The sequence below is a fragment of the Mytilus californianus genome, unplaced genomic scaffold, assembly GCF_021869535.1.
Source record: "Mytilus californianus isolate M0D057914Y unplaced genomic scaffold, xbMytCali1.0.p SCAF_4, whole genome shotgun sequence".
Lineage (NCBI taxonomy): Eukaryota > Metazoa > Mollusca > Bivalvia > Mytilida > Mytilidae > Mytilus > Mytilus californianus.
Genome location: NW_026262690.1, coordinates 40,477,515 through 40,489,932, shown reverse-complemented (window position 1 = coordinate 40,489,932; position 12,418 = coordinate 40,477,515). Strand labels below are relative to the sequence as shown.

General features: G+C 31.1%; 1 protein-coding gene across 13 annotated transcripts in view; it reads left to right on the top strand.

Moving 5' to 3' along the window:
* The window catches only part of LOC127738041 (rho guanine nucleotide exchange factor 7-like), a 68,168-nt gene extending 59,993 nt beyond the window's left edge, over positions 1 to 8,175 (top strand). For 7 of the 13 annotated variants that reach the window (XM_052249110.1, XM_052249113.1, XM_052249109.1 and 4 more), the window contains 4 exons: positions 190 to 267; positions 4,140 to 4,227; positions 5,829 to 5,883; positions 6,762 to 8,175. In XM_052249110.1, the coding sequence (XP_052105070.1) occupies positions 190 to 267; positions 4,140 to 4,227; positions 5,829 to 5,883; positions 6,762 to 6,881 (341 nt within the window). In that variant the 3' untranslated portion in view covers positions 6,882 to 8,175. The remainder of the gene's footprint in view (positions 1 to 189; positions 268 to 4,139; positions 4,228 to 5,828; positions 5,884 to 6,761) is intronic. The other 6 variants (XM_052249112.1, XM_052249108.1, XM_052249117.1 and 3 more) reach the window with 3 other exon arrangements.
* The last annotated feature ends 4,243 nt before the right edge of the window (positions 8,176 to 12,418 follow it).

Here is a 12,418-nt window from a genome sequence, read left to right as displayed (position 1 = left end):
TTTAATTTCTCCCCATCTAAGAAAGTTTAGGTTTAATTACTTTACTTGTAAATTGAAAAGTACTAATATGAAAAATTATCATATTGAAAATTCAGTGTGATAAAAATAATCCTAGTCATGTCAATGACTGTTCTGATAATTTTTGTAGTTGTAAACCTTATTGAATCTAATTTGTTGTCATCCATATAGTGCCTTTGAAGGAAGTTATCAACATAGTTAAGCCTATGCCAACAGATAGATATATTCGACGAGATGTTGGTACTCAAGGTACAGTTTGCATTGCATGGTGATCCTCAAGTTTCTTGGAATGTTTAAGTAGATAGATTTTGTATTGAGCAGTTTTAAACAAAAAAATAATGAGTTTGCACTGAGAGATTTAATGAAATAAAGCTGAAATTTATATTCCAAAATCTGTGAGCATATATTTTCATGAAGAACAGAAGTAATAAGAAAAGCAAGTTTTGCTTTTTTATTATTGATGAAGACCCAATAGTAAAATATACTATAAAGAAAAGAAATTAACAACAGCAATAAATTTATGAATTCAATTATAGACAGACAGATGTGTCAATCTCTCAATGTAAATATTTTTCAAGGAAATTAATTGACGTTTTGTTTAGCTCAGCACATTTGGTTAACTTCTGGCTTGTGGACATAATTCAATTTTATTTATGTTTGACTTCGGTTGAGGGCAGTTTGTTTAATTTTGCACTTTTTAAGATGTTTTCAGAGTGGACACTGATTTCAATTGCACGAGTTTACAAATGTTTATGGATTCCCTGATTATATTCTATAGTCTTTGAAACATGACAGTACAGTCTTCAAATGCAAAAATTTTATTACTGAAACTTAAGATTAACACTGGGTGTATCTGATAGTAAAGATATATTTAAAAGAAACTGTAAAAATCTGTTTTTGTATTGTACAATTAAAAGTATTCCTTAACTTTTTGTTACTATCCCCCCCCCCCCCCCTTTTTTTTTTAAATACTGCTTCTATAAAGCATGCTGTGAAATGTGTGTGTGAAAGTGATATAACTTCTGGTTGTGCATAGAATGTAAATAATTCTATTAAAGCAATGCAATATCTTAAACATGTTGTAATGAAATGAACATATATTAAACATATACTAATTTTCCTATCTTTCTGCTTATTTCAAACACTAAAAAAAGTTATAAAATGAAGGTGTAGTGAATGTCTTGTCAATCAGCACAAAAGTAAGCTCTTCGGTTTATTTACAATGAAATCTGTTCTACCATCTGAATATCCAAGTTGAGAAAATAACACGTTCAATTGGACAGGACAAGAGGGTTAAGGATATTTGATGTGATGTAAGATTTACTTCTTATCCAAAAACCTAGTCTATACTTCTGCTATGATAAACAAATCAGAATCAAGCAATGGTTTTTTGGTCAACATTTTGTTGACTGAACCGGTAAAATTGTTTGTTATCTAGACATTGTTTTTTGTATATGGACAATCACAATTCACAATCAATCAGAATTTATATATCAGGACAGGACAAACATTTGGACAGTTCAACAGACCACATCAACCCAACTACTAAAAAAAAATATGTACAAACAACAACAAAAACACAAAGTCCATTAGCCTGACTTAGTACAAGCATAAAATATAGTATGGATAAATTGGTTGTATGTGCACACAAAACTCTCTCTTTGTCTACATAGATTGTAGGTCAAAGTTAAATGCACAATAAAAAACCTGCACAGCACAGACTAGCTAAGGAAAAAGTCTCACACAGTTCAGACGTATTGCATGACACACATGAGTCAAACTATATGCTCCAGCAGCTTTATTTTAAGTTTCATAGAACAGTCATTAGATATTGAAGTTGTTATAAACTCGTGTGAATGTTTGTAACTCTAAAAGGCATGGTATGCAAAAACATTTCTTTTATGGTTTTATTGTTGTGTTGTATTTCTGTCTTTTTTATGTATACCCCAAATCTCCCTTATTTCAATTGCAAAAAGTTCACTTTGTTATATAATTGGAAAGGGTAAAGCATTTTATGAACTAAGAATATTTTTATAAATTTTATAATTGATTTACCAAATGAATATATATGTTGTTAGTTTTATTAATGTTTTGTTATCTGGAGATTAAAAGTAATTCATTGCTGAATTACCTAGAAATTTACTGAGAAATTTGTCTTCTGTTAAAGAAGATAATTACATTTTATAGTTGTTAGGTATACATGTATGTGATGATCATTTGGGATAAATGAACCAAGCTTAAAACAGTAGATAAATTGTTTACCTTCTGCATTTAGAACTATTCTTTTTATATGAATAAGTGAAAAGCATGGACCAGTTTTCCTTTTCATAAATCAGAACTCTTATTGAATGCTGTCTTGGTTTTGTTAAAAAGATCGTTGTTGTAATTTTGTTGTATTATGTTCTGTAAAATATATGTGTATGATATAAAAAACAACAAAATGAAAATGTGTGATAAATTTCTTTGCTTTTTGTCGAGCCTTCAACTTTAGTCGAAAAAGCGAGACATAGCGATCCTACATTCCGTCGTCATCGGTGGCAATGTCGTCGGCGGCGTCCACAAATATTCACTCTGTGGTTAAAGTTTTTGAAATTTTAATAACTTTCTTAAACTATCCTGGATTTCTACCAAACTTGGACAGAAGCTTGTTAATGATCATAAGATAGTATCCAGAAGTAAATTTTGTAAAAATAAAATTCCATTTTTTCCGTATTTTACTTATATATGGACTTAGTTTTTCTGCCAGGAAATATTACATTCACTCTGTGGTTAAAGTTTTTAAAATTTTAATAACTTTCTTATACTATTTTGGATTTGTACCAAATTTGGACAGAAGCTTGTTTATGATCAAAAGCTAGTACCTAGAAGGAAATTTTGTAAAAAAATAAATCCATTTTTTTCGTATTTTACTTTTAAATGGACTTAGATTTTCTGCCAGGAAACAACATATTCACTCTGTGGTTAAAGTTTTAAAAATTTTAAAAACTTTCTTATACTATTTTGGATTTTTACCAAACTTAGACAGAAGCTTGTTTATGATCAAATGCTAGTATCTAGAAGGAAATTTTGTTTTCTTCCAGTTAACATTACATTCAGTCTGCAGTTAAAGTTTTTAAACATTTATTAGATTCATAAACTATCCTGGATTTTTACCAAACTTGGACAGAAGCTTCTTACAATCAAAAGATAGTATCAAGAGGAACATTGTATTGATTTACTTCCTCATTTTTGTTGAGCCTGCGATTAACAGAAAAAGTAGGCGAGACACTGGGTTCCGCGGAACCCTTACAAATTTTTCATATTTTCAATTCTATTTTTTTCTTAGTAATATGTTTATTTTCATGAACTTTTGAATAAGTACTTTTGGACTTTTAAATAGGTTAATTAAAATTTGCATTTTGCAAGGTGATAAAATTGTGTTCTGTTTAAAATTGGTGCCACACAAAAAAAATATTTACTTTTTTGTTTGAGTTCTTACACATACTTATATTCAATTTCACTTTTACCTATATGCCATTCTGGGTCTAAATAAAAAAGGAATTAGGCTTATCCACAAAAATATACCAGCTGTTATATGAGTAAGCCTTGTAATTCACGATTCATCAATTATAGTTTACTAAATGTTGATTTACATTGGTTTTCCTATTTTCATTTATTTATAAAGTCTGATAAATATTTTTATTGATCAATGATAACATGTGAAAATTTTCACCTAGAATATTAAAATTTTAACATGCTATTTACTATACTAGTAATTAAGAAAACTTTGGTTTTTGTTGGGCTTTTTAGATTGATATGAGTCATAATGCTAATCCTGTTCTGTCACATTTAGAGTATTTAACATATAGGTTATTTTGCTCATTTTATTTCATTCTTTATTTATTTTCCTTTCATTTTGCTTATATGAATGGTCAACAAATTATGTATTCCATATTTTTTATTCATACATAACTCACAGTATGAAAATTCCTGGTTGTTCACTGAATTTACTATCTTTATACCTTTGGATTGATGGCTATATTGAATACCAGTATAATTCTATTCTCTTTTAGTTTATTTCTAACCATTTTGCTTCATTTTAATTTGAATGGCTGTTGCATGTCTGCATGTTGTAATTTTAGCTATACTGATGAATCCTCATGTGTTGATAGCTGAAGAAGAAAAGATAATAGTGGATGATGGAGGTGACCCAACCATGCTACAAGAAAAGTAAGCTATTATTGTATAGTTAACATGATAGAATTTTGAAATGTCAGCTTGCCTTTTTATTTGAAACTGGTAGTTTTGGGGCTTTTTGTATTTCCAGAATTGCTTTCTGATATATTTCTATCACAAGGCAAATCCCATCACTATCACTTACTTGTGTTCCTTTGGGGAACCAAATGTGGGTGAAAAATTCTTTCTGATATATTTCTATTTACAAGGCAAATTCCATCACCATCACTAACTCTTGTTCCTTTGTGGAATCAAATGTGGGTGAAACATTCTTTCTGATATATTTCTATTTACAAGGCAAATCCCATCACCATCACTTACTCTTGTTCCTTTGTGGAACCAAATGTGGGTGAAAAATTCTTTCTGATATATTTCTATTTACAAGGCAAATTCCATCACCATCACTAACTCATGTTCCTTTGTGGAACCAAATGTGGGTGAAAAATTCTTTCTGATATATTTCTATTTACAAGGCAAATTCCATCACCATCACTAACTCTTGTTCCTTTGTGGAACCAAATGTGGGTGAAACATTCTTTCTGATATATTTCTATTTACAAGGCAAATTCCATCACCATCACTAACTCTTGTTCCTTTGTGGAACCAAATGTGGGTGAAACATTCTTTCTGATATATTTCTATTTACAAGGCAAATTCCATCACCATCACTAACTATTGTTCCTTTGTGGAACCAAATGTGGGTGAAACATTCTTTCTGATATATTTCTATTTACAAGGCAAATTCCATCACCATCACTAACTCATGTTCCTTTGTGGAACCAAATGTGGGTGAAAAATTCTTTCTGATATATTTCTATTTACAAGACAAATTCCATCACCATCACTAACTCGTGTTCCTTTGTGGAACCAAATGTGGGTGAAAAATTCTTTCTGATATATTTCTATTTACAAGGCAAATTCCATCACCATCACTAACTCATGTTCCTTTGTGGAATCAAATGTGGGTGAAAAATTCTTTCTGATATATTTCTATTTACAAGGCAAATTCCATCACCATCACTAACTCATGTTCCTTTGTGGAATCAAGTGTGGGGGAAACATTCTTTCTGATATATTTCTATTTACAAGGCAAATTCCATCACCATCACTAACTCATGTTCCTTTGTGGAACCAAATGTGGGTGAAACATTCCTATAATTCAGACATTGACAGTTATAAGTTTGTGACTTGGTACATAATGCCTGATGTTCAAAGTTCTTATTCTGCCTTGATAACTGGAAATAATGTCTAGAAATGCCAAAGTTATTTACAACCTTGCCCTACGTATAGTCTTTGGTTGATACTTGACTCATTGATATTCATACCACATTCTTTTCTGAATTTTATGCTGACAGGCGAGACATACCTCTGTGTCAACAGTTTATTTATTTAATGGAAAGATTTGATGTTGTTGATTTTAAATTTGTGTTAATAGATCTTTTACTAATATAAAAGTAGCAGTTTAAGGTTGTTTAAATAAGTCGTTAATTGCATTTTTTATAAGCCAAGCCTCTGGAAAAGAAAATGTGAAAAACTGCCACATTCTGTAATCTAAAAATAAATAGTTGCCTGTAATCTCTTTGTATTTATTTTAGGTCACTTGTGGATACAGTTTACTCATTAAAAGATCAGGTCAAAGCTTTAGAACAAGTAAGTAGACATTAATACTGATTGTCCAGACATCAAATATTTTGGTTTGATATGTGCTATTTATTTTTTTCTCAAATATTTTATGTACAAAAAATGTTTTTGCATCAGATATGTCTAAATGGTCAATATGTAGCATTCAACATGAAACAATTACCCTCACAATAAATCTTCAAATTACTATAAAAAAGAGATAGTTTCTAACATTCAATCTTTTGAATCTAAGTAAAAGAGAAACATCTGAATTTTTGTTGACATTTTTCATTTATTGTGAGAATGATGGAATATAAAGGATATAGTGTATCAATTCATGACACAAATTCACTGAACACATATAATGGAAAAACCAAAATGCAAAGGAACAACACTTCTTCATCTCGATGCCTTCGACATGTAATTAAACTCACCTCATTGAAAGTTGGTCCCTAGCACTGGTTTGAGCAGAATTCTGAGCATTGATGAACAAAGCTGCTGAGTTATATCAACAAATTCTAAATTATACAAACAAATACTGACAAACTCACTGTATAATATAGAAACTATACAAACATTAAGACAATCACAGGTCACATCAAGATGTATTTTTTTTAGAAAACATGAAAGGGAATTACTGGTATGTATGAATAGGGAAAATAATTTAGGTGAAAAGTGAGAAAAAGTAATCCACATGAAGTTATCTAAATAATGAATTGTGATAACTGTAAAAATATGAGCGCCTACACCTCAAGTTTTTTATTTATTTTCAGATGTGGGGTAAACTTTACAACCCCAAATTAATAGTGTTAGCCCTTATATGGGCAATTGGTCCCCTTAATTAAATGAAAGTTATTATCCATGCTAGTAAAATATTTTTATGCTGAATTTGTATTTGTATTTTATAGGAACATAAGAGAATGAAGAGAGATCTAGAAGAAGAGACAAAAGCTAGAAAAAGACTAGAGACTAACATGAAAAAGTTCATTAAAACAAGAACAGATATGATGGATGAAAATCTAATGTGATCTCACTTGAATAATAAATTTCATTTGTCTCAGTATGTTAAAATTTAAAAGGGGCCAGGATTTTTATTTATATTTTATAAAATTTTCAGAATAAAGAAATCAATTGATATTTTATAAATACTTAACCATATGAAAGAAAATAATTTTTGTAAACTTGTCTATAGAAATAGTTGCCACAACTGAAAATGTTCAGCGAAGAAAAAAAGTATTAAAACTGCTTACGAATATAAATGATATCTATAGCAAAAGTTGTCTGCAAAAATAATTTCCAGTGTTACAGAAAAAAGAGCTTACATTCAAGAACTGGCCTTGAAAATGCTTATACAGATAATAGAATGATCTGTCATGTTACCTGGAATCTCATCTAGAAAGAAGCTATACTTATTCTTAATCCATTATTTAGATCGCTTGAAGTTCAGGTATAATTATCTTGACCAGGAGGAAAATTTATTAGGGAGACCAAGAAATACAATTTTTGTTATAAAACCTTATTACTAATATGAAAAAGTCTTTGTCCAACCTAATAGTTTATGTTATTTGTTAAGTTTGTTTTTCTGTGCTATTTGTATATATATGATCTTGTCCTGCATAATATTTTGTTATATTGTTTATCATATAGATAAGGTTGGAATATAGTGATACAGCTAAATCAAAACAGCTATCTAGTCCTCTATACACAATACTGGCTTGCTTAGGCAGATACATATTTGCTTTAGACAAACATGCTTTGAGAGAGCTGTCTTCGTTTACAATTATGGTCTCTGGTGGATAGTTGTCTCATTGGCAATCACAACACATCTCTTTATTTTATATCAGTGAATTTGCTATCACAAAATATAAAAAGAGTTACCTATAATTCATAGGTATTTTAAACATTGAATAACAAGCTTTATTTCATTGAAAACCCCCTTTTTTAAACAGACCAACAAAAAAAAGTCTTAGCCTCTCAGAGTAAACAGCTAAATAAAAAACTTGTACATTAGCCATGTTTATTGTGCAAAAAATCTGTAAAAATAATTGTTTGCTTTAGTAGATTCTAACAGTTTAAGAAGTTTTATTGCTAAACATTTAAATTGCTCTCAGGTCAGATTCAGTCTTTTGATAAAGCATTGATGCATTATTTTAAAAATAATTAAACGAAAGGCTGACCTACCAAAATTAGTATTTCAAAGATTTTCCTGAGAATGTAATTATTTATCTTATATATGACTGGTAATATATGATATCTTTGCCAAGATTTATAACATTGTGATACTTGGATTTATATTATAAAAATAAAAACTAATCACTTGTTTATTTTGTTTATACATTACATGATACTAGATGTTTGTTTTCTAATCATAGCCCACTGGATGTTAAGCAACCAACAATCAATCAATCAATCCTACTACATTCAGTTGAATTGTCCTTCTTGTATTGCGTAGTTAAAAACGTTTATAATATGTCAATAATTTCTCCTGATAAACTACCTTTTAACACAGTGGTAATGTTTGTTACTTTATGGGCATTTTCAATTTTGTTGTGTGGGAGCTAAACATTCAACTTATTTCCATATTTTCCTTGGCACTTTTTTCATTTACAAGGTAAGATCAGAGAAAAATAACATAGCTAACAATCTGATTAAAAGAAAACATTTAACAATAAAAAACCCTTGCGAGGAATGTCTGGGAAAGTATTTTGCAGTACCAATCACTTTAAAGGTCGATAACTTGTTCTTTGCAATGCAATAAAAGTATTGCCAAATCCACCTAAGTTAACATTGTCTGTGGGAGGTGGAACCTTTTTTTATTAATATTTTAAATTTATCAACAAAGAATTTGAGAAAGGTATGCTATAAATTATGTCCGTGCCAAAAAACAGACTACTGAGCTGATGATTCACTCGGGGACTAACAGTCCACCAGCAATTGTATTGACCCAGTGCTAGAAAATGAAAATATCTTTCTAAATTGTGCATCTGAAGCACTTTTCTAGACTTAGATATAGGAAGATATGGTATGAGTGCCAATGAGACAACTCTCCATCCAAGTAACAATTTATAAAAGTAAACCATTATAGGTCAAGGTACGGCCTTCAACACAGAGCCTTGGCTCACACCGAACAGCAAGCTATAAAGTGCCCCAAAAATAACTAGTGTAAAACCATTCAAACGGGAAAACCAGCAGTCTAATCTATATAAAAACGAGAAACGAGAAACACGTATGAACTGCAAAAACAGACGACAACTACTGTACATCAGATTCCTGACTAAGGACAGGTGCAAAGTTGCAAACATTTGCAGCGGGATTAAACATTTTAATGGTACCAAACCTTCTCCCTTTTCTGAAACAATAGTATAACATCACAACATAGAAAGACATACTATAAAATATCAATTAGTTTTATCAGGAATGCTCAAACCAATATTTTGTAGGGGATGTATCAATACTTGAATAGTTGAGGAGCTATATGATTAAGCATAAAGGTTACCTAAAAGTTTTGTGGAAAAATCTTGTACTACACAGCTTTTCTTTTATATCCCATATTCACCAAACTTGGAGTAATGGTAAGATAATGAATAGTAATTAATTGATGTTAATGTCATGGGTCTACTGACAACATTATAAAACTGACAAAGATCATACTCTCACTGGAATTATTGACATTGATGTTGAAGGACAAGAGACAATTTTGTATTTTCAGACACATTTTATGCCCCTGCAATAATTGTACACCTATTATTTATGTACAAACACTAGCGTAAATAAAAGTTCTAGCCTGAAAACCATACAAACCATGTAGCCAGCATGTCAAATTTTCAACAAAAATGTCAAAAGCTCAACCTTTCATTTGTGGAAAATTTAAAGATAATAAAATCCCAATATTATGCACACCGTAACAACCTACATAATGTCAAAGTTCTAGCTTGAAAACCATAGGAATTAGCTGGACAAACCGTGAAACCTATGTGGGAAGGACAGACATGGGTTAAAAAAAATGTCTCCCCTCCCCCCTTCATTTTGTCATGAAGATCATTACCAGTCATTACAATTGAAGGGCAAATGTTAAGGTCACAACATTGAAATAAAAGAATTTGAGATTATGTTGGATTGCATAGGGATATTCTGCTTTTTAATTGACTAGTTAATTATAAGAGGCAGATATAAATTACTTAATTACTGATAAAATTCAGGAGTTGAGGGAGGAAAAAGGGTTACAAATGTGTACTATTATATAGAGTGTGGATATAACCAAGTCCATATCATTCCCAATTTAACCCAAAACATCATTTAGATCATGAAATAAAATAGGTGGTGCAGAAGTATATTTTGTAAAATCTGGACCAAATTAAAAAATCTTTACCTGACCAATGATGCTTGAAAATGAGGTCAAGGTCAGATGAACCCTGCGAGACCGTCATATACACCTGACAATCATTCCATCATCTAAAATAGTTAGCTTATTGTTTAAAATAGCCGAGAAACGGACCTAACCATGAAAATTGGCAACAAAAATGATAGTCTTCATACACCAAGTATAGTTGACCTTATGCTTAGTATCGTGGAATAAGACTCTGTATTGAAATTACTCTCATCTTTGTATAAATGAGTTGTGTCATAATGTGTAATTGTGGTACGATAGTCAAAATATGGTGAAAGTCTAATTACTCCCATAAAAAAAGTCTGATCAAAATGACAGTATAATATGGTCTACAACACATGATGGCAAACAATCCTACCAAGTATGAGAGCTTTTTATAATACAGTCTCGTAGGAGTTGAGTTCACAAGGGGTAGTGTCACAATTCTAAAAACAAATGGTCAAAGTCCCATAACTCCTGTAAAAATGGTCAAATTAAATGGTGGTGTAATAAGGTCAACTACACATGATAACAAACAATCCTACCAAGTATAAGAGCTTTTCTGTTCTACAGCTCAGAGGAGTTGTATTCACAAGGTGTTAATGTTACAATACTAAAAATAATTGGTCAAATCCCACAACTCTCATAATTGGAACTGAAAGTTACATCCAATCTCCTTTGTTCTAACAGGGGTGATCTGAGTCGGATCACCCTACCTTGAATTTCTTTGTTCTGCATGTTTTCTTTTGTTCTGTAACATTTTGGCGGGAATGTCAAACACACAAAACTTAGAAATATTTAATCGGAATAAAGACTAACTTTCAAAATTATGTAGAAAAACTCCACTTAATTTCCAGTGTCTAAGCGGGGAATCGAACTCAAGACCTTTAGCATATGAAGCCACATTTCATACCCCTACACCAGGACGACTGGATACAAACTCTATGTTAATTTAACTTATTTAAACGTTGTATCTGGGGCTCATAAAGGGTATTTACTATATAATAATATATAAGGTATATCATAATAATTGTATGGCATTCTGAACTAGATGTTATGAAGCGTAAATGTTTTTTCATATAGTCTAGAAGAGCTGGGATGTAAAATAGATATCCCACTCGGACTTGGTGTGTCAGTGTAAGATCACCCTCTGGCCGTCATGGGATAACTATTACACCCTTTACCATATCCTAAGGCACAACACGCTTGGTATAACAACAGAAACATACCTTGACAAATGAACCATGAAAATGAAGTTATAAAAATATGGAGATGTGGTAAGATTACCAACGAGACAACTATCCACAAGAGTTCAAATAAAGTAAATGTAAGCAATTATAGGCCACCTTATGGCAAAGGTCAGTTGAACACTGCCAGATAAACATGTACACCTTACATTCATTCTATACACCAAATATAGTTGCTTCATATTACAGTTGTATCTGAAAAGCAGATCTAATCAAGAAAAATTAATGGTGACCAAGGAACCATGAAAATGAGGTCAATGTCAGTTAAGCCCTAACAGTTGGAAATGTAAACCTTATAATCATTCTATACACCAAACAAATTCAACCTATATATATTGATTATACATTGCAATTTCTAAGAAGCAATCCTTAAGAAAATTTTCAGTGGACCTAAAATAAACCATGAAAATAAGGTCAAGGTCAGATGAACCATACCAGATTGACATGAAGACCTAACAATCTTTCCATTCATAAAAGATTGTCATCTTTAACTCATAATAAGTGAGAAAATCAGGTGATAAAAAAACCTAGTTTTTAAGTAGTCACTGAACCATGAAAATGAGGTCAAGAATAACTGACATATGCATGACAGGAACTTCAGAATAAAAGGCATCTGCATATAAGAATTAAATTATCCTTATCTTCTACTTTCTGAAATATAAAGCTTAATACCAATAGTTTAGGCCACAGGATGAGCATACAATACTGTGACATTTGTTGCAGGTTGTACAAAAATGGTGGAGTCTTCCAAAGAAGACCTATGTTGGCTACAGTCTCCAAATAATTTAACCAGAAATGGCGGAGTACATGTTTTCGTGTGGGAAACCCCTCAGATCAAAAGTTGAAATAGTACATGTACAATTTCTACCGCAGAAAAATCTGAGCAAGTTTGGTTGAAATCTGTCAAATCTTTTCAAGAAGTTCAAGATTCACAAACTGTTATAAGTAGAAA